We start from the raw sequence: 24242 nt of genomic DNA, 5'->3' as shown, positions 1-24242 counted from the left end.
GCAATAGCCAGTGTGAGGGAGTGTAGGATGAGGTGTTCAGTGTCCTCTGCATGATGGTTGCATCTAAGAAAATCTGTGTAAGTACTATGTGGTGGAAGGTTGTACATGCTTGATTATTATTATTTTTTAAGGTCAGTTGGTGGTGCTTGTGTGATATAATAAGATGGGTGAGTGGTGTTTAGGGTTAGCAAACAAGTGTATAGATAATATTTCTATTATATTCTATGGGGGAGGATATTATTTTCACTGCATAGGTGCCTGTTGGAGTGATTTTGGTGTACCTTGTTATTATTTTCAATGCTTTAAGTTTGTTTTGCTGTTTTGCTGAGTGTTAGGAACCATGCTGGGGAAGCATAGTCACTGGTAGTTCTCGTGAATTGTTTGAAGACCGTAAAATAGAATTTCTATTTTGTCTGAGACCTTGGGCCTGGTCCAGAGGTTGAGTGCCAGCCTCTTGGGGCTGCACCTCCAGATGGAGGTGAGGGTGTTACAGGTTTTAAAGATGAATGGCAGGGAGACGACTCCCTGATTTCCATTTTGCAGGATCACAAATATGTAATTGCTAGTTTTAGGTTAACATCTATCCACTGTAAAATCATTTCTACCTTGGTTCTACTTTCATTAATGACTTTGCACATAACCCTATAAAATTGTTTTAAATCTGCCTCATAAATAGATTGCATATAAGTTGGCAAAGTGTTCCTTATATAAACATAATACAAAGGGGTAGCTAATGCTTTTTTTTTTTACACCTTGATAACAAGCATTTCTATGATCAAATACTAGAACCATGAAAGATTATTCTTTAAAGTGTAACTAGGGGGCATTCCTTAAAAAAAAAAAAAAAAGCAAAAGCATAAGAGGGTCTGAGAGGAGTTTTGCAACCAGAACCCTTACGTTTGGGTCTTTCGATGTACATGGATGTGATACAGATGAGAGTAAAAGGGAAGAGATAGGCAGTATGTTTGTGAGAAGATGGATGTGTTGGCATTGAGTGAAACTAAGTTGAAAGGGAGGGGTGAGTTTGAGTTTGGGAGTGTAGTTGGGAGGATCTCAGGAGTGAACAGATAGCTAAACATGTGGTGGAGTGGAAGGAGGTTTCTTCAAGGTTAATGTGGATGAGGGTGAAACTGGGGAGATTGGGCTTTTGTAAGTGCATATGGGCCTGGTAGTGAGAAGAGTGTAGAGGAAAGGGAGGCTTTTTGGTTAGGTTTAAATGAGTGCATAGAGGGTTTAGGAAGAAATGTCAATGTGGTGGTATTGGGAGACATCAATGGTAGGGAAGGAAATGAACTAATAGATAAAGTGTTTGGGAAGTGTGGAGTTCCAGGAAAAAATCATAGTCAAGAGTTGATTGTGGAGGTGTATCTAGGGAGTTGATCAAAGCAAATACAGTGTTTGGGAAGAAAGTCAAGTATACGTACACATGGGAGAGGGTGGTGGATGGAAGGGTGGTAGAGTGTTAATGGACTATATAGTGGTTACCAGGAGAATAGTATTAAGGGTTAAGGGTGTACATGCTCTAAGGGGAGAGAGTGGGGGAATATCATATAATTTTTTGGTGGAAGGTGAGCATGGAGGATAGACAGACAAAGAGGAGGACAGAGGGTAGGGAGGTGCTTCAAGTAGACTGCCTAAATGAGAAAGAAAAGGAGTACAAGAAACTCAGAGAGGAGAGGGAGTGAAGGAGGAATGGGGATGGTTCAAGGAGGGAGTCACAAGATGTGGAAAGATGATGTGAACAAGGAGGAAGGGAGGTAATAGAAGGAAGGGTAGTGAGTGGTGGGATGAGGAAGCAAAGAAGGTTGTAGAAGAGAAGCATATTCACAGATTGGTTACAAAATAGGATGAGAGAAGCATATGAGAGGTACAAAGAAAAGAGAAGTAAAGCAAAAATAAAGGCAGCAAAGAGGAGATATGTGAAATGGGGTAAGAGTATGAGAGAAAATTTTGAAAGTAATAAAAAGATGTTTTGGAAAGAAATTAAGAGAGGAAGAGGAGGCAAATCAAGTAGAAAAGAAAAGGTAAAAAGTGCAGATGGAGAAATGATAATGAAAGAAACTGCAGGAAGAGGAAGATGGGCAGAGTATTTTAGGGAGTTGCTAAATGTGGAAGAGGATAGAGAGGGAAAGGTAGTTGCAGTGGGAGGCGCTAAGAAAATGACAGTGATGAGTGAGGAAAATGGAAGAGAAATAAGGAAAGATGAGGTGAAGACTGTTAAGATGATGTGAGCAGGCAAGGCACCTGGGTTGGATGGGTGTCATGCAGAATGTCTAAAAAAGGGAGGTACTTGTACAGTGATGATGGACTGGAGAAGTACCTGTATAGTTTCATAGGGATCAGTTTGTCAAGTGTAGTTGGGAAAGCTTATGGGAGGGTTTTGATTGAGAAGATTAGGAGAGGAACAGTGTGGGTTTAGGATAGGTAGAAGTTGCATGGATCAGATTTTTGGGGTAACACAGATATGTGAGAATGGGGGTGGAAAGGGATTTGGGAGATAGAGTTGATGAATGAATACTGAGATGGTTTGGACATATGAAAAGAATGAGTGAAGAAAGATTAATAAAAGAGGTGTGGAAAGAGTGAACATAAGGGAGCGACCAAGGATGAGATGGATGGATAGGGTAAAAGGGACATTGGGAAAGGGGAATATTGAGGAAGGATGGGAGAAGACAGAAGATAGGGGTGAGTGGAGAATGGTTGTGTATGGATAATTCTGTGATGCATGAAAGGGAGTGGGGTGTGTGTGTGTGAGGGAATATGTGTGAAAAATAATTTGACATAGCCCAAAGGGATTTCTCCCTGCTTTCTCTCTTTCTGCATGAGGGGACAGAGAAGGGAGGTCGTCAATTAAATGAAGCAGCCTTGCTATGGATGTGCTGTGTCCTGAGTCACAGCTTCTGACCCAGGGCAGTGGGTAAGATGCAGGGATGACCTGTCATCCAGGAGGAGCCAAGATAAGAGGGAGGGAGGGATGGAGGGGGGTGAATGGGAGTGGAGTTAGTGGGGATGGAATGGATGGGAGTGGGCTTTATGCCTTTGTTTTTTTGCTACCTCCCTTGTAAGGGGGAAAAAGCCTTTGGTATATGTATGTAACTATATGAATGCAAATAATTTTTGTTAGTCATCCTCAACATACTTGAGAGAGCAATGCTGTCTTGGAGTCTTGCTTCATTGCCATAAGAAAGTCCAGCCAAGTCCAGGTGACATTGTGATATTCCAGAGTTGGAACCACTAGTCGGAAATTGGAGACATCCTCTATGCCCTTTTTCCCCTTGTAGCTCACTCGGACTGGCACTTCTGGTATCTTGATATAAACAAACATTTTATTCTGCTCTGCCCTTTGCTGTAAAAAAAATAAGTGTAAATTGTTATGTATATTTACTAATTACATAGTATGAGGTTGGAGCTATGCTCATGGAGTACCATCTCTTTCTGCCCATTTATACCTTCCCTTTAATTATATTTTCATCCAATTTGTTACATAACCCCACAATTCTATATTCCTTTAATTATATTTTCATCAAATTTGTTACATAACCCCACTATTCTATGTATATATTTACCTATCCCTTTAATTATATTTCAATCAAATTTGTTACATAACCCCACAATTCTATGTATATATTTACCTATTCCTTTAATTATATTTTCATCAAATTTGTTACCGGTACATAACCCCACAATTCTATGTATATATTTACCTATCCCTTTAATTATATTTTCATCAAATTTGTTACATAACCCCACAATTCTATGTATATATTTACCTATCCCTTTAATTATATTTTCATCAAATTTGTTACATAACCCCACAATTCTATGTATATATTTACCTAATTGTGGTATACAGGAAATGAGCAATGCTCATTGGTCCTGTCTTCTACTCTCTAACTTATCATACTGGTATTTATCTAATTGTAGTATACAGGAAAGGTGCAACGCTTGTTGGGTCCCATCTCCTATTCTCCAATTTTTTTTTACCTAGCCTCATAATCATGTACAGTTACAACTTAATCTATATCCTTGATTTCCAGTTATCATATTCATATTTGAATTCATGTAATGTTTGAGATTGGGCTATAGCTCTCCTTCCCGTAAAATACAACTAGGTGAATACATACATACTGTACATACACTAGAATGTGTCAAATATATATCAATCAAAGGAATGAATATGTAAAAATATGCAAGGAAGAAAAAAAAAACTATGACTGTACGATATGTACGATATGTTGGGCCGACATATCGGCAACGCGCAAGCCGTTGTCGGCGCTGCCGCGCACTGCCGGGGCAGTACACTGTAGACCATGCCACAATAAAGTATATTGTACATGGCGCAGTGAGTAGGATCAAACCTACGCTACCCACCATGGCTGGACGTGCACGAGAAAGACCCACCTATACCCCCAGATCCACCCACAGGAGAGTGTTGGGTGGATCACAGACGCCACAGACGCCGACAGCACTCGAGCAGGCTCACCGGCTGCTCCTGGCGCAAACCGACGCCATCGTCTCCCTACAGCAGCAGCTAGCAGCGCGCCCTGCTCAGACCACATCAGTCTCACGGTCGTCAGCCCCTGAGAAGTGCGACATGGACATGTCCACAGCAGCGTTCCGGTCGTGGAGACGTTCGATGCAGTGTTGGCTGGACCTGAATGGGTGGGCACCGACGGAGGCCGTCCTGTACATCCGCCTCCATTGCACGCCTCCTCTGCAACGCTCCTTAGATGCCAGGTTCACCGCAGCCGAGTGGCAGGCACTGACCGTCAAGGAAGCCTTGGACTCTGTCAGTGGCATCGCCCTCCAGGCGACCAACCAGGCAGCCGACTGGTGCAGGTTCTTCACCGCTCGCCAGGAACGCAACGAGCCCATAAGTGAGTACTTTACTCGGTCTGCTCAGTGTGCAGCGGATTGCGAATTTAAGTGCCCCCATTGTGACAGTAGCTTGTCTGAGTACATGCTGCTCCGTAAGCTAGTGAGTGGTTTGGAGAGTGTTGGTTTAAAAGAGGAGGTATTTCGCAAATGTGATTCGTTCAAGGATACAGATTCCTTGCGTAAGTTTTGTGTGGCGTTCGAGGCGGCTCACAAGGACGCCGCTCCCCCAGGTCTGGACGGTAATCTTGGGCGTGAGACGCTAACGCCAACGGCGGCGGTGACTCCGCAGCCATGCGCACCGCAAGAGGATCTCCAGCCACAGGTCGCTGGGAACCGCCCACCACCCCACAAGCCCCACTGTGGCAACTGTGGGGGCAAACACATGCCAAGGAAAGGCATGTGTCCTGCGGAGACGCTGACATGCTACGGGTGCGGCAAGACCGGTCATCTACGTCGCCTGTGCAGGAAGAGTAAAAAAGCAGCTGCGATGGAGGGGGAAGCCTCCGGTATAGTAATTGCAGCCGCAGGGAAAGCCCAGAGCCAGCCGTGTATTTGGGTGACCGTCAGCGACACACGGAAGGAGACATCGGCCAGGATCCGAGTGATACCGGACACAGGAGCCCAGGTGTGCGTTGCGGGACCAGGCCTGCTAGCCGCCCTGGGCGTTGATACGACATCGCTAGTGAGCCGGGGCAGCCTGCGTGACGTAGCGAATGTGAGCCTGAAACCCATGGGCGCAGTTACCTGTCGCATGCAACATGGCAGCAGGTTCACGACGCAAGAGGTCTTCGTCGTGAAGACCGCCTCCCGTTGCTACATTTCCTTACAGGCCTGTAAGGATCTGGGTTTGGTACACCCTAACTTCCCGCACCAGCCCGCAGTTGCAGCATCGGCTGCCCCCGAGTCAACTGACGGCGCACTGCCGCTGCCGCGGCCTACCTCAGTCCCGTTCACCTCGCTAGAAGAAAATGTGCCACAGCTAGAGAACTGGCTTCTCCGCCATTTTTCCGGGTCAACGTTCAATACTGACAGGAGCCCTCTGCCAGTAATGGAAGGTGAGCCACATGCCATCCACCTGCTCCCGGACGCCAAGCCCTACGCCTGCCATACACCGGCTACGGTGCCGAAACACTGGGAGGCGGTGGTGAAGAAGCAGCTGGACGAGGACGTGAGGAAGGGAATCTTGGAGCCGGTACCAGTTGGAGAGGCAACAGAATGGTGCGCAAGGATGGTGGTGGTCGCGAAGAAGTCGGGCCAACCGAGACGCACCATCGACTACCAGAAACTCAATGCCGCCTGCAGGAGAGAGACCCACCACACTCCTACACCGTTTGACATGGTATCTGGCATCCCACGCCACACCTACAAGACAACAGCAGATGCTCACTGGGGCTTCCATCAGGTAGAGCTACAGGAAGCCAGCAGAAGGCTTACTACCTTCATCACACCTTGGGGCAGGTATAGGTACTGTAGAACCCCCATGGGCCACTGTGCTGCTCCGGATGCCTATACCAGAAGGTACGACGACGCCATCGCTGGGATCCCAAGAAAATTCAAGTGTGTGGACGATACCCTGCTGTACGACGCCAGCGTGGAAGACGCCTTCTGGCACACGTATGATTTTCTGGAGACGTGTGCCATGAAAGGTGTGACCCTGAAACCAGAAAAATTCAGGTTTTGTAGAAGGCAGGTGGACTTTGTGGGCTTTCATGTAGGCTGGGACGCCTACAAGCCCACGGAAGAAAGACTGGCCGCCATCAGGAACTTTGACATGCCTGTCGAACCATCCATAACAGACATACGCTCCTGGCATGGGTTCGTCAACCAGCTGGCACCTTCCCTAGCCACCGCTCCAGTCATGGAGCCATTCCGAGAGTTACTACGGAGACCACAGGGGAGGAAAGTCTACTGGGACGAAAACCTACAGGAAAAGTTTCGGCAAGCCAAAGAAGTAGTCTGCAAGCTCGCCAAAGAAGGCCTAACATATTACGACAAGGACAGACCTACGGTGGTAGTGACGGACTGGAGCAAGGTGGGCATTGGCTTTGTCATTCTACAGCAATACTGCCCCTGCCCCCTGAGAGAGGCTCCCTTCTGCTGCAAGAGCGGGTGGCGCTTGGCGCTGTGTGGCAGCCGTCACCTAACACCCGCGGAGGCAGGTTACGCACCGGTGGAGGGCGAAGCTCTGGCTGTCGCATGGTGCCTCCGTAAAGCTCGCTTTTTCCTGCTTGGAAGCCCCAATTTCCTCATAATCACCGACCACCGTCCGCTAGTGAAGCTCCTGAGGGACAGAGAGCTGAAGGACATAGTGAACCCGAGACTGTTTGCCCTGAAGGAGAAAACGCTGCAATATAGGTTCCAGATCAAGTACCTCCCAGGTAAGCGCAACTCTGCAGCCGATTTCTTGTCCCGTTACCCAGCGCTCTGTGCACCACCGGACGTCATAGATGAAGAGCTGGCCAACGACATGGAAGCTGCTGTAGCGGCCGCAACAGTGGCGGTGCTCGACAGCGATGACCAAATAGCCCTGGAGAACTCGGCAGTGGTGCAGGCCGCCGCCGATGACCCAGACTATCAGCTACTCATCGCTTAAGTGACAGCAGGAGATTGGCACCCACAACGGGCTCAAGAGCTGACCTGCCTGCGACAGTTCTATGGAGTCAGGGACAGACTGGCGGTGTCGCAAGGGCTGGTGACATACACCTACGAACAAGGAGCGGTCCGTTTAGTGGTACCTGCAGCACTGAGACACCGTGTGGCAGCAAACCTCCACGCAAGCCATCAAGGTTTAGACGGGATGCTACGAAGGGCGAGACAGGCTGTGTACTGGCCTGGCATGGAAGGTGACCTACAGCACCACAGAGACACCTGTGCCAGCTGTAACACGCACTCACCCTCGCAAGCCGCCGAACCCCTCACCCTGACACCCCCACCCCAGTACCCATTCCAACACACCGTGGCAGACCTGTTCCAGCTCGACGGACGAGTATACTTAGCGTACGCAGACAGGCTCACGGGCTGGCTGGAAATAGCGCACTTGACCAGCGGAGCTACATCAAGCAAGCTCTCGTCAACACTTCGACAGTACTTCCATCGGTGGGGCGCACCAGAGTCAATCTCGACAGACGGTGGAACCAACCTAACCAGCGAGGAGATGCGCAACTTCTTTGGGAAATGGGAAGTGAAGGGAAGAATCGCCTCTGCTCACTTCCCACAGTCGAACGGGCGTGCAGAGGCGGCAGTCAAGTCTGCCAAGAGGCTACTTCGCGACAACACAGGCGTCGGAGGGAGCCTTGACACCGACAGAGCAGCTATGGCGTTACTGCAGTACTTAAACACGCCTCTACGCGGGGTGAACAAGTCACCAGCGCAGCTGGCTATGGGCAGGCAGCTGCGGGACGGTGTCCCCGTCCACAGGCAACACTACAAAGTGGACATCCACTGGCGACACGCCCTCCGGACAAGGGAGCGTGAGGCAGTACGGCAACAGGAAGCATGGGTTGGGAAACAAGGCACACCCAGATCGCTGCCCCCATTAACGCTTGGTACCCGTGTGTTTGTGCAAGACCAGTCCACGAAGCTGTGGGACAGACGAGGCGTGGTCAGTGAAATCCTGCCGCATCGTCAATATACAGTCAAACTCGAGGGAAGTGGACGACTGACGCTACGCAACCGCAGGCATCTGCGAGCCGTAAGAGGCTCATCTCAACTCACAACACGGACAAACCCAAGCTCTCCTCCTCCACCAACTCCTCGACTCCACACACAGCAAGAGACGGTGGATCGCCCACGGCGTCGTGTCAAACAACCGGCATGGATGGCGGATTTTATTACCACACCCTCACATTAGATATATGCGTGTATAGCTGTTTGTATTTACGTGTGCATTTTTGTACAACTACAATTTTTTATTTTTTTTCTTGGTTCATCTTATACCTTGTAAGATACTCTGATTAAATTTACATTCCTTTATGTTTATATTCGTGAATGTTACTGCAGTCAGATAGTACAATGTCCATACATTTGTGAATGCCATGTACATGTATTATCTTGGGGGGAGATGTACGATATGTTGGGCCGACATATCGGCAACGCGCAAGCCGTTGTCGGCGCTGCCGCGCACTGCCGGGGCGGTACACTGTAGACCATGCCACAATAAAGTATATTGTACAATGACAAAGACAGAAAAATGTAAGGATCAGCCAAAACTATTCTACAGATATGTAAATGGAAAACTAAAATATAAACAGGAAATAGTGAAACTATGCCAAGGGAATACACAGAAGATACAGAAATGGCCAAAGTCATGAGCAGTCTGTTTTCACCATAGAAAATGTACAATACTAGGATAAAGGGAGAAAAGTGACCCCCCCTTGACCTAACCTAATACAGTACAATTATGTAATTATACATCAGAGATGTATAATTACATAATTGCATTATGTGATCAAGACCCTGCGGGTCGAAACGTTAAAACATGAAATTCTCCCATTATTCCTCGTCTACTTCTTTCACCTTCAGTCATATATATATATATATATATATATATACCAGCTCCTGGCTGTTTGTAAAATCAGTTCAGTTCCAACCAACTAATAAACAACTAATAAAAAACCTCCACCACTGGTTTAACTCCTCTCCCATCAGCCACAGGAGGACATTAAACCAAACACAGCAAACCTTAAAATGTTGTCCATCATCTGCCTCCCACCCATAGCTAACAGAACCAGCAGGAACATCAACATGCTCCATCAGATGTTCTTACTAGCACCCTTCTGATCTATCTTTGGCAACGTCAAGGATGAAATCATCACCGTAGCAGCAGTGCCAGCCATCAGGTGCCAACAACAATGACGGTGGATCACTGTCCCTCCCACCAATGTGATCTAGCGTGCTGAAGACCTGCATCTCACCTTTGGGAATTTCCATGACTCCTGGAGCTTCATCCTGGCGGATGTTAGGATGTCTCTCCTCAGTGCTGACTTTCCCACTCATTACAGGTTACTGGTCAACGTTGCCAACATCCATCTAGTCTGTACAACAGCTCCTGCTTTGACTGCATTGCAATCAACTATGGCCACCGCCATCGACACTAGACATCTCTACACCCAACGCTCACCAAGCCATCTGGGGAAACCTTATCATGTCTCCAGCAGAGATAGCCCATCTCGACTCCACTGCAAATTGTATCACAGTCAACCTTGGACACTGCTATTGTTGCTAGACATACTTACTTCTAATGCTCACTGAGCCACCTGAGACAACCTCGACATGTCTCTGGCAGAGATGGCCATAGGCCAGCCTTTTGCATGTGGAAGCCAAAGCCATTTTTAAGAGGGGAGTATTAAATGGACCATGTACCAACAGCCACATGGTGACACTAACTGACCACATAGCATCAAGAATGGGGCATACATTGTGTCACACATGTGGCTGTGACCTGACATGCTAGCCTGTGACAGTGTGACCCTGTTCAACCTGACCTATCCTAATCCAGTACAATTGTGTAATTATGCACCATGGGTGACTATGCACGTGGTATATGTATCTTCGTGCCGCATGTAAAATCAGTTCGGTTCTGACCAACTAATAAACAATGAACTACCTGCCAACACCCATTTCTTCTCACCATAGTCTACACCAGCTACAGGGCGATACAGTGAGACACAGCTCTTCCATAGTAGGGATGGAATCTGTAATATTTTAGTCAAATGAAAGATTAATAAACAAAGTGTGAACCAAACTTGCACTTAGACTTTACCCTCATTATCTCTACATCGGACAAAGAGACATAGAAACTTGATTCCTTGTAGGATTTACGTAAGGATGCCTGACGTTTCCCACCTCGAGTTGAACCTGAAGCTGCTACTGGAGCAGTTGGTGTTGGTCCTGGCAATGGAAGAATAAAGGAAACAGATTAAGATAATATATATATATATGTATACATATATTTATACACACACACACACCAACTGGGAAGAGTGACCACATACTAATAGAGTTTGAACTAAAAGAACAAAGTGATTTGGGAAGAAATGAGAAACCCAGAAAGTTTTTTCAAAATGTAAATTTGGAAAACTTCTTAAATGAAGAAACAAATATGGAAGAGAAATGGAATATATCAAAAGAAATTTATAAAGAAGGAATACATAATTATGTAACCAAAGCAGAAGCAGGAATGGGTGTACATTGCTGTGGATGTGCTGTGTCTTGCGACACTGCTTCTGACCCAGGGCAGTGGACAAGGTGCAGGGATGACCTGTCATCCACGAGGTGCTAAGATGAGAGGGAGGGTGGAGGGGTGTGGAGTGTATTCAGGGATGGAATGGGTGGGACTGATTTTATGCCTTTTCTTTTTTGGCTACCTCCCTTGTAAGGGGGAAATAGCCTTGGTATAAGTACAACAAAAAATGTAGTGAGGCTAAAGATAGAAGAGATAAAGCTTGGAAAAGATGAAAAAAAGGTAAGTGGCAAATATATATGAAACTAAGAAATGAATATGTAAAAATACACAGGGAAGAAAAAAAGAAACTGAAAAAGACATAATAGACAAATGCAAGGTATGTGAATGATAAATTAAAAGATAAACACGAAATAGTGAAACTGTGTCAAGGGAATGACGAATATATAGATGAAGAAATGGCTGAAATTGTAAAGATTTCAAATCTTTATTCACAATTGAAAGTACAATTCGGATGAAGGACAGGAGAAATCCCTTTGGGCTGTATCAAAATATCATTCATATACCTTTCATATGTCATATATATATTAAGAACTAACCAGTGTTATCTGGTCCAACCATATGTTCTTCTTCAGTTGCATTATCTGGGAAGCAGAACTTCATCATTGTCTTAAAGAACTGGTAGGTTAAAGCTGTAGAATACAAAATGAAACAACACACTTTTACTCAAAGAGCGAAAACTACTTTTGCCAGATTAATATCACTACAGATCAACATCAATATAAGTATAACCCATTAATGAGATTTTCAAATTCCTCCTTACCTATGTTCAACGGAACAACGTTAATCTCAAAATGCTCTATAATGGCTATTCCTCCACATGGAGGCTTCTCTCTACAAAATATTCTCAAAGTTCTCTGAAAATAAAACAAATATTAATCAAAATTATGTCAGGTCTGAGTGGGGCTGTCTCTCTGTCATGAGCTTGTAGTAGGAGGGGAGTAGTTCTTAGTTGTTGTTGTTGTTGTCGTTCCCTAGACTGTCTGTCCGAGCAGTCCCGTCTCCCCAAGGAAGGCCACAGCCGAAACTGGGTTTTCCCACAAATCCTTTATAGAGTGTATGTTGTGTTGTTTGCGTGTATGATTGTGTATAATGCAGTCTTCCATTATGTGTTGTATGGTATGGGGTGAAGTGTTACATCCTGGGCAGCTGTTCACAACACGGTCGTCCAGCCTCTTCTGGTAGCTTAGAAGTGCTGGGTGGTGACCGCATCGCAGTCTGGCCAAGTGGACTCTGTCCTTACGTGGGAGAGAGGATTCAGAAGGGTGGATATCAGGGGGTCTGGCATGCAGCAGTGTGTTGTCTTTCAGTGTGTTAATGGAGCGGTGAGTGATATGATTATGAATATGTTTCCGGAGGCTGGTATTTGGTGGTCCTGGAGCTGCAACGTCTACGTCGTGGGACCACCCCCCAACCCCAAGAGTTGGGGGCCAAACAGCAGCATCTACCCCTGGCCATCAGTAGTTCTTAGTTGTCAGGTCTCCTTAAGTGGAAAGGTACATATGGCACTATCAAAGATGATAGAGATCCTGGGCTCAGTTTATAGATTTACCTCTTCAATACAAGTCAAATTCTTGCACGTAGCATTGGATGCCTGAATTATGATGACTAATGCATCACAATACTCGCATGATAAAATATAAAGTCACTACCGTATTTGGTATTTTTCCATCTTTGAGTGAGGAGTTTATTATTTTATATATTTTGCCTATTAATTCTTCTTCATATTCTTTTAGTATCCAGTTTGCTATTCCATCTGGGCTGTGTGATTCCCTGACATCAAGGATCATTAATTGATCCATTATTTTTTTTTTTTTGTGTTATTTCTATTTCCCTCATGGGGGTGGTGGGTTGCACTTTGTTCCCTTCATCCCAATGATGTATTTCTTCTCTAGTGAAAACTGACTTGAAGTGATTGTTGACTTCAACCATTTCTAAATCTTCCATGTACTCTGTATTTCCATGACATAGTTTCACCAAATCCTGTTTATTTTTAAGTTTACCATTCACATACCTATAGAATTGCTTAGATTGATCTTTGCATTTGTCTTTGTCTTTTTTGTAGTTTCTTTTTTCCTCTCTGTGCACTTTTGCATATTCATTTCTTTGGTTGATGTATATTTGCCTCTTTCCAGGTTTTTATATTTTTTCCACCTTTTCCAAGCTTTATTTCTTCTATCTTTCACCTCACTGCATCTTCTGTTGAATCAGCACTTATCATTATCCTTTTCCTGTTTCTGTCTTGGTATACATTTATCCAGTCCTTCATTATAAATTTCCATCAAAATCATCCATTTCCTTTCCATTTGTGTCTCTTCATTGTAGAATTTTTCCCAATTTGCATTTTGAAAGAATTTCTTAAGTTTCCCAAAGTCCATTTTGTTGTACACCAGTCTTCCTTTTCTGTATTTCTCATTTTTACATATATATATATATAATTCCTCCTTTAGTTCAAATTTTATTAATATGTAATCACTCTTCCCAAGTGGTGTCTTGTATTCAATTTTATCCACAATTTCAGGTTCCATTGTAAATATTAAATCTAGTCTTGGTGATTTTTCCTTACTTCTATATCTGGTATTTTCTTTTATCCAATGTGTCATTGCATGTTCTATAATCAAGTAACACATTTCCCCATAGATCCTCTCCACCTTTCACTGTCATCTCTTCCCAACAGATTTCTTTGCATTTAAAATCTCCCATAAGTACCAGGTTACTTCCATCCTTCAGCATCTAATTTAATGAATGGCTTGTGTTTTCTAACATTCTTTAATGCTCACCTTTTTTCCAAAAGCTTGTTTTTGGGCACACATAAATCACTACAAACTTTCTACTTTTCATGTCTATGTCTGACTTTCATCAGGATAATTTCCACATTGTTTATACCCTCTGTAACCTTTGTCACATCTAAGTTTTTCTCGGCCAGAAACATGAATCCTCCACCCTGTTTCTCATCTCTATTTTTGATCCAATGATTATATAATCCATGTCAACACTATTTGATGGTAGTGAACTCAGTTTTGTCTCTGCAATTCCCATTATGTCTGTGTGTTTTTTTTTAATGAAGATACAAAAAAAAAAAAAAAAAAAAAAAAGGCTTTGAAAAAAGAAGTAAAAGTATAAATACAAATGGTGACCGAAAAAGTGGGAGAAACAATAAAAGAAACAGATCTCCAAGAAATAAAACATCAATATAAAGTGGAACAAGAAAATAAAAAAAGAACTTTTAAAGAAATAGTACAGCAACAACAAACGAGCAAATAGACCTAAGAGGAAATGAGAAACATAGAGAAGACCAATGTACAACAAAATGAATTTTGAGAAACTTAAAAAATTCTTTTGTAATGCAGACTGGCAAAAATTTCTAAAGGAAGAAACAAGGATGGAAGAGAAATGGAATATACTAAAAGAAATTTATAATGAGGGTGTGAACAAATATGTACCACAACAAAAACAAGAAAGAACATACATAAAGAACTGGTACAACAAAAAATGTAGTGAAGCTAAGGATAAAAGAGAGTGAGCCTGAAAAAAAAAAAGCGAATGGCAAACATACATCAAACTAAGAAACGATTATGTAAAAATATGCAGAGAAGAAAAGAGAATTTATGAAAAAAAAAAAAAAAAAAAAAAATGCAAGGAACCTAAACTGTTTTACAGATATGTGAATGGTAAACCAAAAAACAAACAAACAAATAAAAATGCTGTGCTAGGGAAATTATGAATATACAGAACAAGAAATGGCAGAAATTAAGAGCAATCATTTCAAATCGGTAATCACATTTGAGAACTTGCCTAACTGTGAGGAAATAGAGAGACAGAAATCCCCCCCCAATGAAAGAAATAACTGTAACACAGAAAGAAATCAGCAACCAAATAAAAAACCTTGATGTCAGAAAATTGCATGGTCCAGATGGAATTGCAAATTGGATACTGAAAGAATGCATAGAGGAGTTCACAGATTTTTATACAACATAATCAAATGATCGATCAAAGAAGGAAAGGTACTACAGGACTGGAAAAATGCAAATGTTGTACCAATATATAAAGGAGGAAACAAGGAAAATCCAACTAACTACAGATCAGTCTCCCTAACAAGCACAGTGGCAAAAATATGTGAAAAAGTTATCAAAAGTAGATGGTTTAAACATCTGGAAGAAAAAACTATACTGAATCCAATTCAATTTGGATTTAGACAAGGAAGATCATGTACAACAAACCTGATCTGCTTCAATTCGAGACTAATAGAAATAATACAGGAGAGGGAAGGATGGGCAGAATGTGCCTACCTAGACCTACAAAAAGCATTTGATAAGGTACCACACAAGAAATTAATAAGAAAAATAGAATCAATAGGTGGCATCGGAGGAAAATTATTGGAATGGATGGAGGTTTTCCTGACTGGTAGAAAAATGAGGGTAGTAATTAGAGATAAATACTCGAAATGGGAAGAAATGATAAGTGGTGTCCCGCAAGGCTCGGTACTGGGTCCAATCATGTTTGCCATATATATAAACGACATGGATGAAGGAGTAGTGTTATATGAATTTCTTCGCAGATGACACAAAAACACTAAAGAAAGTAAGAACAGAAGAGGATTTTGAATCATTACAATTAGACCTGGACAAAATCTGGAAATGGACTCAAAAGTGGGAAGTGAACTTTAACATCAAGAAATGTAGTACAGGTAAACGTCGACTTACGATGGCCGCGACTTACGATTGTTCGACTTTACGATGACGACGACGACGATATGATAATTTAACCCCTTCCATACAGTGCCGCACACGTAGGCGTCATGAGGAGCAAGTGGATTCGCGACGCTGCCATATCGGCGTCTTGATTATATTTATTGTAGTCGCCCCTGTGTTTTTACATTCTCTCAAATGTGCCCTAAATCCCATTCTCTGTAGTTTTCAAAATTCGCGGGTGAAAGAGAGAACGATCGATATAAGCGGTGACTATATTTTATGATGCGAGTATTATTACGTCACGTCGTACGGCTGGCATTGGCTGCTGCCCGCGAGATTTAAGTTCCGTACTGAAAATACATATTATAGTGTTTGAATATGGTAAAAAGGATAAAAATAATTAAATAAACTACTGTACATGTTTAATAGGCTATATTCAGTATCTCTGGTGGTTAATATACAGGTAGGCTAGGTACAGTGACCACGGAACAGAGTGGGGATCGACTTACGATGAGATCGTCTTACGATGGCTCTATCGAAACCTAATGCCATCGTAAGTCGACGTTTACCTGTATAATGGAGTTTGGAAAAAGTAAAAACAGAATATCAAAAAAGTATAAAATTGAAAGAAATGAATGAATGAAGAAATATTAGTAAAAGAAGTGTGGAAGGCAGAGGTGGAAGGAGTGAATATGAGGGGGCGTCCTAGGATGAGATGGATGGATGGGGTGAAAGGGGCATTAGAAAAGAGAGGAATGTCTGTGGAGGAAGGACGGGAGAGGACAGAAGATAGGGTTGAATGGAGAAGGGTTGTGTATGGATAATGCTGTGATGCATGCGGGGGAGTGGGTGGGGGATGGGGGGTGAGGAAGTATGAGAAAAAAATTAGACGCAGCCCGAAGGGATTTCTCCTTGTCTTCTCCTTTTCTGCATGCGGGGATGAAGAGGGGGGAGTCGCCGAATTTATGAAGCGGCATTGCTGTGGACGTGCTGTGTCTTGCAACACTGCTTCTGACCCAGGGCAGTGGACAGGATGCAGGGATGACCCATCATCCAGGAGGTGCCAAGATAAGAGGGAGGGAGGAGGGTGGAGGGGAATGGAATATATAGGAAATGGAATGGGAGAAACTTTCAACCTATTAAGGTCAATGAAAGTGGCATTTGATTATTTGGATGAAGAAATGATTACAAAAATATTAGTTACATTAATATGACCAAAACTGGAATACACAGGATCACTATGGACATCCAGTACTAAAAAGAATATAAAGAAATTAGAATACAGAGAGCATCGACAAAGTTGGCACCAGCTCCTTTCAAATTAAGATACGAACAAAGATTGTCTAAATTGGAATTACCAACACTGGAGCAGAGAAGCAAAAGAGATCTACTGACTATCTATAGAATCATGAAAGGAATGGAAATCCTTGATAGGAATGATTTACTAAAATGGGACAATGGAAAAACATGAGGACACGAAAAGAAACTCAAAAAGGATAACTATCGAAGAGTTCTGAAAAAGAATAGCTTCCCACACAGAGTGCTGGATACCTGGAATAATTTAGATAATGGAAACAGTGTGTGCAAACACTATTCAAGATTTTAAGAAAATAACTTGATGCTGAAAGATGCAAAGACGGGTCACCACGAGCATAGCTCCCTTCCTGTATAGTACAACTAGGTAAATATAACTACAAAGGACCAAAGTTCCTAACCCTAACATTGATCATTTTCAGTCAATATCTAAAAAGTGTCTAAGGTCCATAAAGGCAACAATAAATATTGGTCCAATAACATGTACCCACTTTGTATCATCAGTTCCAAAGAGTGATCAATAATACATACATACATACATATACCAAGGCTTTTTCCCCCTTACAAGGGGGGTAGCCAAAAAGTACTTTATAGTGGTGGTGGTCCTGCACAGTTGTTGGCAAAGACAATAGTCTCCCTGATGCCCATTTTCAAAACAAGACAACCCCTCACCTCCATCTGGAGATGCAAACTTGTGGAATAGGTACTCTATCTCTGGACTGGGGCCAAGTTCTCTATCAACTTCAACTGTATTTCCTCTTTTACCCATAAGGAGAACAGACAACCAGCATTTACTCTCCTCTTCTAAAAAATTTCAGAGTGACACAGAAACAATCCTACACTAACATAGTCCAGTGAATTGGTATTACATTAATCCTTTTCCAATCCTGTATTACTATTCCATCTTTTAATGAACTCAAGACTATGAATCGTGTGTGGGATTTTGTGTAAGGTGGGTGTAGAACGGGTGCAGGATGGGTATGGGTTGAGTGTGGGGTGTATGTGATATGAATGTGTAATTTGACTAGGCAACACCCCTTACAAGGGGGAAAAGACTTTTTGGTATGTATATATGTATCTTTGCAATTTAAAGTACCAGACTAGTAGTAAGAAGGATGGAGGAAATTAGTTGTAAACCGGAGAGGCTGCAAAATGGAAAACAGAAATGTGTTTTTCATTAAAAAATATATGGAAGGACTGCTTCATGCTCAAACACTTGTGAAAATTGTTCTTTGATTATACCAAAATGTTCACAAAACTAGTGCCTACCTGTCTATCAACTGGCATCATTTGTAGTTCTGATGGGTTGAGTACCTCCACATAAATCTGGTTAGGCAAGAGGTTTCTCATATTGACATAACCCAATTCTAACAAATGCTCCACACCATCATCGGAATTCGTTTTCTTTGTGTACCTTACAAAAAATAAACAAACATATTTATAGACATCATAAATGCACAAAGAGATTTATACCTTTATTTATATATCTCTCTCTCTGGTCCAACCAATTAACTGTAATCTGCACAGCAACGAGAGTATATCTCTCTCTTTGGTCCAACCAATTAACTGTAATCTGCACAGCAAGGAGAGTATATCTCTCTCTTTGGTCCAACGAATTAACTGTAATCTGCACAGCAAGGAGAGTATATCTCTTTCTTTGGTCCAACCAATTAACTGTAATCTGCACAGCAAAGAGAGTATATCTCTCTCTTTGGTCCAACCAATTAACTGTAATCTGCACAGCAAGGAGAGTATGTCTCTCTCTTTGGTCCATCCAATTAACTGTAATCTGCACAGCAAAGAGAGTAGGTATGGGAAAGGAAAATTCTTGCCCCTTTTCACCCCCATCACACACATCTCTTTCCTTTCTGCTTAAAACATGTGAAAACTACATCTCATTTCATCCCCTGCAGTCCTACCAATTCATTCCCAATGTACCCCTTACTGTTTCATCACATGGGTTTTCCTCAATCTACCACTTTCAGTGCAAGACTAAGTGTCAAACTGAAGGCATGCACCTCACTTGTTGGAGGTGAAGAAGGTTGGATCTTTAAATCTATAGTAATTGCAAACAACTCACATGTATAGTAACTGCGATTCATTTAAAATATGACTGATGTTATTCTTTTACTTACAAGAAGTTGGAAAGAACCAAGTCTGCAATACCAAGCTGGCCATCTGATTCTGTAAGTCTCCACTGGGCTTTACGAAAACATACTTCATTCATTCGTATGCTTCTCGCCTGTACCAAGGTAAAATTAGAAGTAAAATATATGCTAGGAATGAATTAGAGAGTCATTTTGTTACATTCTAGAAACAATACTATTTCAAAATTGTAACATTCATATTAACAACTAAAGAAACGAGGCAAACATTTGTACCTTTTTGTCACTGACAACTGAGGTGAGCTTGTGATTAGTTGTCAGTTGAGTTTCATTATAACAATGTATTCTCATTGCCAGCTCCTCACTGAGTGTATTAAGTTGTTCTTTACACTCTGATACCTTTGAAACAAAAATTCATTGTTTTTTCATTCACATTTATTTCACACTGGCCACAGCAGTGCTCTCTCCATGTACAACACATCACCATACTTTTACCCCGATTAATTTTCATATTTTTCCTCTCACATACCCTCGTAGTTTACAAAGTTCTATACACTATGTATTTTAAATCAATAAAATATATATGAATACACAATGAAATAAAAGAATACAAATCTTAAATGCTACTATTTGTCTCTTCCCTTTTTTCAAGACAAAAGGTAATACAAATGGGAGCTGGATGGGTGTAGGTGGGATGAGTGAAGGTGGGTGCATGCCCTGGCTGGCCACACCCCTAATAAGGGGCAATGGGTCTCCTGGTTAACTGTATTTACCTGATTATAGTATACAGGAAAGGAACAATATTTGTTGGGTCCTGTCTCCTAGACTCCAATTTATCATACAAACATATACCAAGGGCTTTTCCCCCCTGACAGGGGAGGTAGCCAAAATCAAAAGGCATAATTCCACCACCCCTCCCTTCCTCCCTCTTTTCTTGGTTCCTCCTGGATGATGGGTCATCCCTGCATCTCGCCCATTGCCCTGGGTCTGCAGCAATACAGCAAGATACAGTGCATCCATGGCAAGGCTGCTTCATTTAATTGGTGATCCCCTCTCCATCCCCTCGTGCAGAAAAAGAGATGGGGAGAAATCCCTTTGGGCTCAATCAAAATATCATTCACACATAACCACTCCCTAACTCCCCCATCCCCCACCCACTCCCTTCCATATACAACCATTCTCCACATTTATCATACTAGCCTCAAATTCATGCACAGTTCCAACTTAATATCCTTGATCTCTAATTGTCATATTTTGATTTTAATTCATGTATTGCTCTTGGGCTATATCTCCTATGCCATTGCAAGTATTTATGCATCTATATGAAAAATTCTATTAATATTTTCATTGTTATTATTAGTGTTGTCCTAGCCTTCTGATAGGGGGGGGGGGAGTTTGTAACGTTAAACCATATCATCATATCATACAGTTTTATCTAGATACAGACCAGATAACTAAATCTAAAGTTTGCTACTAGAAGTGACCTGACACCTGGGTTCCCTCATTGCAACAGTACTATTTATCTTCATCTACAAGATTTCAGTGACCATCCTATATGTCTTGTTTATTATAAACAAACCAAAAATTTTTCTTCCTAGATGTATCTCCCATGTAATGGTGAAGAAGTTATTGGTATATGTATGCATGTGTGTATGTACAAGATTTCAGTGACCATCCTATATGTGTTGTTTATTCTAAACAAAGCAGAGTATTCCTCCTAGATGCGGTACATAAAACATAACATTTCTACTTAAGAATCATTTTTACACAAAATAATGCAACATACCTGGTTCTCCAGACTAGCCTTTTCACTTAATTGTGACTGGTTACCCCCATCTTTATCAAGTTGCCTTTGAAGCAAATATAACTCCTTTTCCAGCAATCGCAGGTGTGAAAGTAAGTATCTGTAAGAATACAAAAAGAACATACTAATAAAGAGAAACTTTTGTTTTCACTACCTATCTACATACCAAGGGCTTTTTCCCCTTTACAAGGAAAGTAGCCGAGTCAAAATCAAAGTACTCACTCCCATCCACCACCCTTTCCTCCCTCTCATCTTAGTTCCTTATGGATGATGGGTCATCCCTGTATCCTGCCCACTGCCCTGGGTCAGAAGCAAATACTGAAAGATGCAGTATATCCACAGTAAGGCTGTTTCATTTAATTAGTGACCCCCCACCTCTATGTCCCTTCATGCAGAAAAAAGAGAAGATTGGGAGAAATCCCTTTGTGTTCCGTCAAAATATCATTCATACATAACCAAACCCTACCCCCTCCCTTCCTTGTATCACAGTATCATCAATACACAGCAATTCTCCACTCACTCCCATCTCCTGCCTTCTCCTTTACTTGCTCAACAGACATTCCTTTCTTGCTCAATGCCCCTTTCACCACATCCATCCATCTCACCCTTGATAGAATGGGATGAAAGGGGCATTGAGAAAGAGGAGAATGTTTGCTGAGCAAAGAAGGGAGAAGGCAGGATGAAGAGGTGAGTGGAGAATGGCTGTGTATTGATGATATTGTGATGCAAGAAAGGAAGGTGGTGGGGGATGGGGGGGTAGGGGGTAGTTAGGTATGAATGATATACTGATGCAGGATTTCTCCCCATTTGTTTTCACAGAAATTATATATATATATATATATATATATATATATATATATATATATATATATATATATATATATATATATATATATATATATATATATATATATGCAGCACTACCATTAACGGACATTATTTAGTTGTGTTTGTGGTGTTTTCACTGTGTTTTTGGTGCTGTTGTTTAATGCTGTGCAATCACTATGCCACCCAAAAACCACTCCAAATCAACGGATTATTCACATCAACGGACACTGTTACCCCCCTTTTATTCCGTTAATGAGAGGTAGTACTGTACATACATATATATACAGTATATATATTCATATATATATACACACACACACATATATATACATATATATATATATGTATATACACCAAATGCCCTTTCCCCTTATAATGAGAATGGCCAAGTCAGAGCACAAACCCACAGCACACAACTATCCCTACCACCTCAGGGATGAAGGGTTGCCCTGTCCCTGTTACACTCCACTCAAGCACAATGCTTGAGACCATACTTATATATAATACAATACAAATAATTACCTGCTTACTAGCACCCATACCTGACTTGATTTTGGAGTTTCACAATTGGCTTCCGGTGGTCTTCCCTAGAATCAATTTGAAGTTGGAATCGCATGCGTGCAAGGGCACTACTGGCTTGCTTTTTCTTTGGGTCCACATACAACAACAAGTTGTTTAAGATGTCCACCACCATATTATACTAAAATGAGACATAGACATGAACAATGAGTCTAATATTTGTGATATTCTAAAAAATTTTTTATTGAATATTTAAGCATGCAATCTGCTATAATGCTAACTGCTGTCTTGAGTTTACTTGAATGGAAAGCCTGCATCCCCACAGCAACTAGCAATGGTCCTCAGATAAAAAAATCATACAACACCGATACCAATAACTCAAACTGGACCTAACATCATTGTATACCAAAAGCCCTTTCTAATTAAAAGAGGGTATGATTAAGTCAAAGCATACATACACATTATCTGTATGCTGAAAGGCTTTTTACCCTTGCAAGGGAGAAAGGCCAGCCAAAGTAAGCACCCACTCCTGCCATTCAGTCATTTCCCTTTTTATCTTAGCTTCTTGTGGATGAGGGGTCATCCCTGTCTCCTGCCCACTACCTGGGTCAGAAGCAATGAAGCAAGACAACACATCCTGAATATGGTGGCCCTCCCTCCTAGTCTCCTCATGTGGAAATAATTTAGACAAGCAGCCCCTTTGGGCCACATTAATTTACACCCATACATACACATACCAAGGGCTTTTTCCCCTTTACAAGGGAGGTAGCCAAAGTCAAAGGCATATATCCACTCACACCCATTTCATCCCCTATACTCCACTCCTATTCACCATCCCTCTCTCCCTCTTTTCTTGGCTCCTCATGGATGACAGGTCATCCCTGCATCTCGCCCACTGCTCTGGGTCAGAAGTAATGCAGCAAGACACAGCACATCCAGAGCAAGGCCACTTCATTTAATTGGCAACCCCCTTCTCCATCCCCACATGCAGAAAAAGAGAAGACGGGGAGAAATCCCTTTAGGTTGCATCAAAATATTATTCATACATACTCACCCCTCCCCCACCCACTCCCTTCCATGCATCACAGCATCATCCATACACAACCACTCTCAACTCACATATTCCTTCACCCCCCCCCATCCCCCACCCCCTCCTTTCCATGCATCACAGCATCATCTATATGTCTTCTCCCTTCCTTCCTCAACAGACATCCACCCTTCCCAATGCCCCTTTTACTCCATCTATCCATCTCATCCTTGGTCACTGCCTCATTTCATTCCCTACACCTCTGCCTTCCACACCTCTTTTACTAATCTTTCTTCACTCATTCTTTCCATATGTTCAAACCATCCCAATACTCTTTCATCAACCCTATCTCCCAATTCCCTTTCCACCCCCACTCTCCTCCTCACATCCTCATTTCTCACTCTATCCAACCTAGTAACCCATACAATACTTCTCAATAATTTCTTCTCAAATACATTTAAACTCTCCTTCTCTTCTCTCACATTCCATGCCCCTGCCCTATATTACACACAAAACTCCTTTAACTGCCCTCCCATCTTTCAATCTCTGCCCTACTGGACTGCTTGGGTCATGAGCAATGCAGAGAGATTCAGCACCTCCATAGCAGTGTCCAAGAGCTGGAACTGGTTTACCCTCTTCACTTCATCATATGGCAATGTCCCTTCTCATCCACTTAAAATAATCTATGATGCTGCATGATCCTTTCATCCATCCAAACCCCATTTCACTCCTATTCTTTACACTCTTACTGTTCTTCTTCAAACAACTGCATTAATCTATCTCAACCAGTCAATATGTTCCTATGAATGGAAAAAAAAAAAAAAAAAAAAAAAAA

At 42.3% G+C, this 24242-nt stretch overlaps 1 protein-coding gene across 2 annotated transcripts in view; it reads right to left on the bottom strand.

Moving 5' to 3' along the window:
* The window catches only part of hob (bridge-like lipid transfer protein family member hobbit), a 107551-nt gene that overhangs the window by 1189 nt on the left and 82120 nt on the right, over positions 1-24242 (bottom strand). For both annotated transcript variants that reach the window (XM_076203643.1, XM_076203644.1), the window contains 9 exons: positions 22404-22561; positions 21016-21133; positions 19506-19628; positions 19260-19366; positions 18394-18538; positions 11883-11976; positions 11659-11751; positions 10640-10767; positions 3140-3346 (listed from right to left, as the gene is read on the bottom strand). In XM_076203643.1, coding sequence (XP_076059758.1) covers positions 3140-3346; positions 10640-10767; positions 11659-11751; positions 11883-11976; positions 18394-18538; positions 19260-19366; positions 19506-19628; positions 21016-21133; positions 22404-22561 — 1173 coding nt within the window. The remainder of the gene's footprint in view (positions 1-3139; positions 3347-10639; positions 10768-11658; positions 11752-11882; positions 11977-18393; positions 18539-19259; positions 19367-19505; positions 19629-21015; positions 21134-22403; positions 22562-24242) is intronic.

This window comes from Oratosquilla oratoria, chromosome 20 (assembly GCF_046742065.1).
Source record: "Oratosquilla oratoria isolate Oo_2021 chromosome 20, ASM4674206v1, whole genome shotgun sequence".
NCBI lineage: Eukaryota > Metazoa > Arthropoda > Malacostraca > Stomatopoda > Squillidae > Oratosquilla > Oratosquilla oratoria.
Note: the sequence above shows the minus strand (reverse complement) of the source record. Positions and strands in the feature narration are given on the sequence as shown.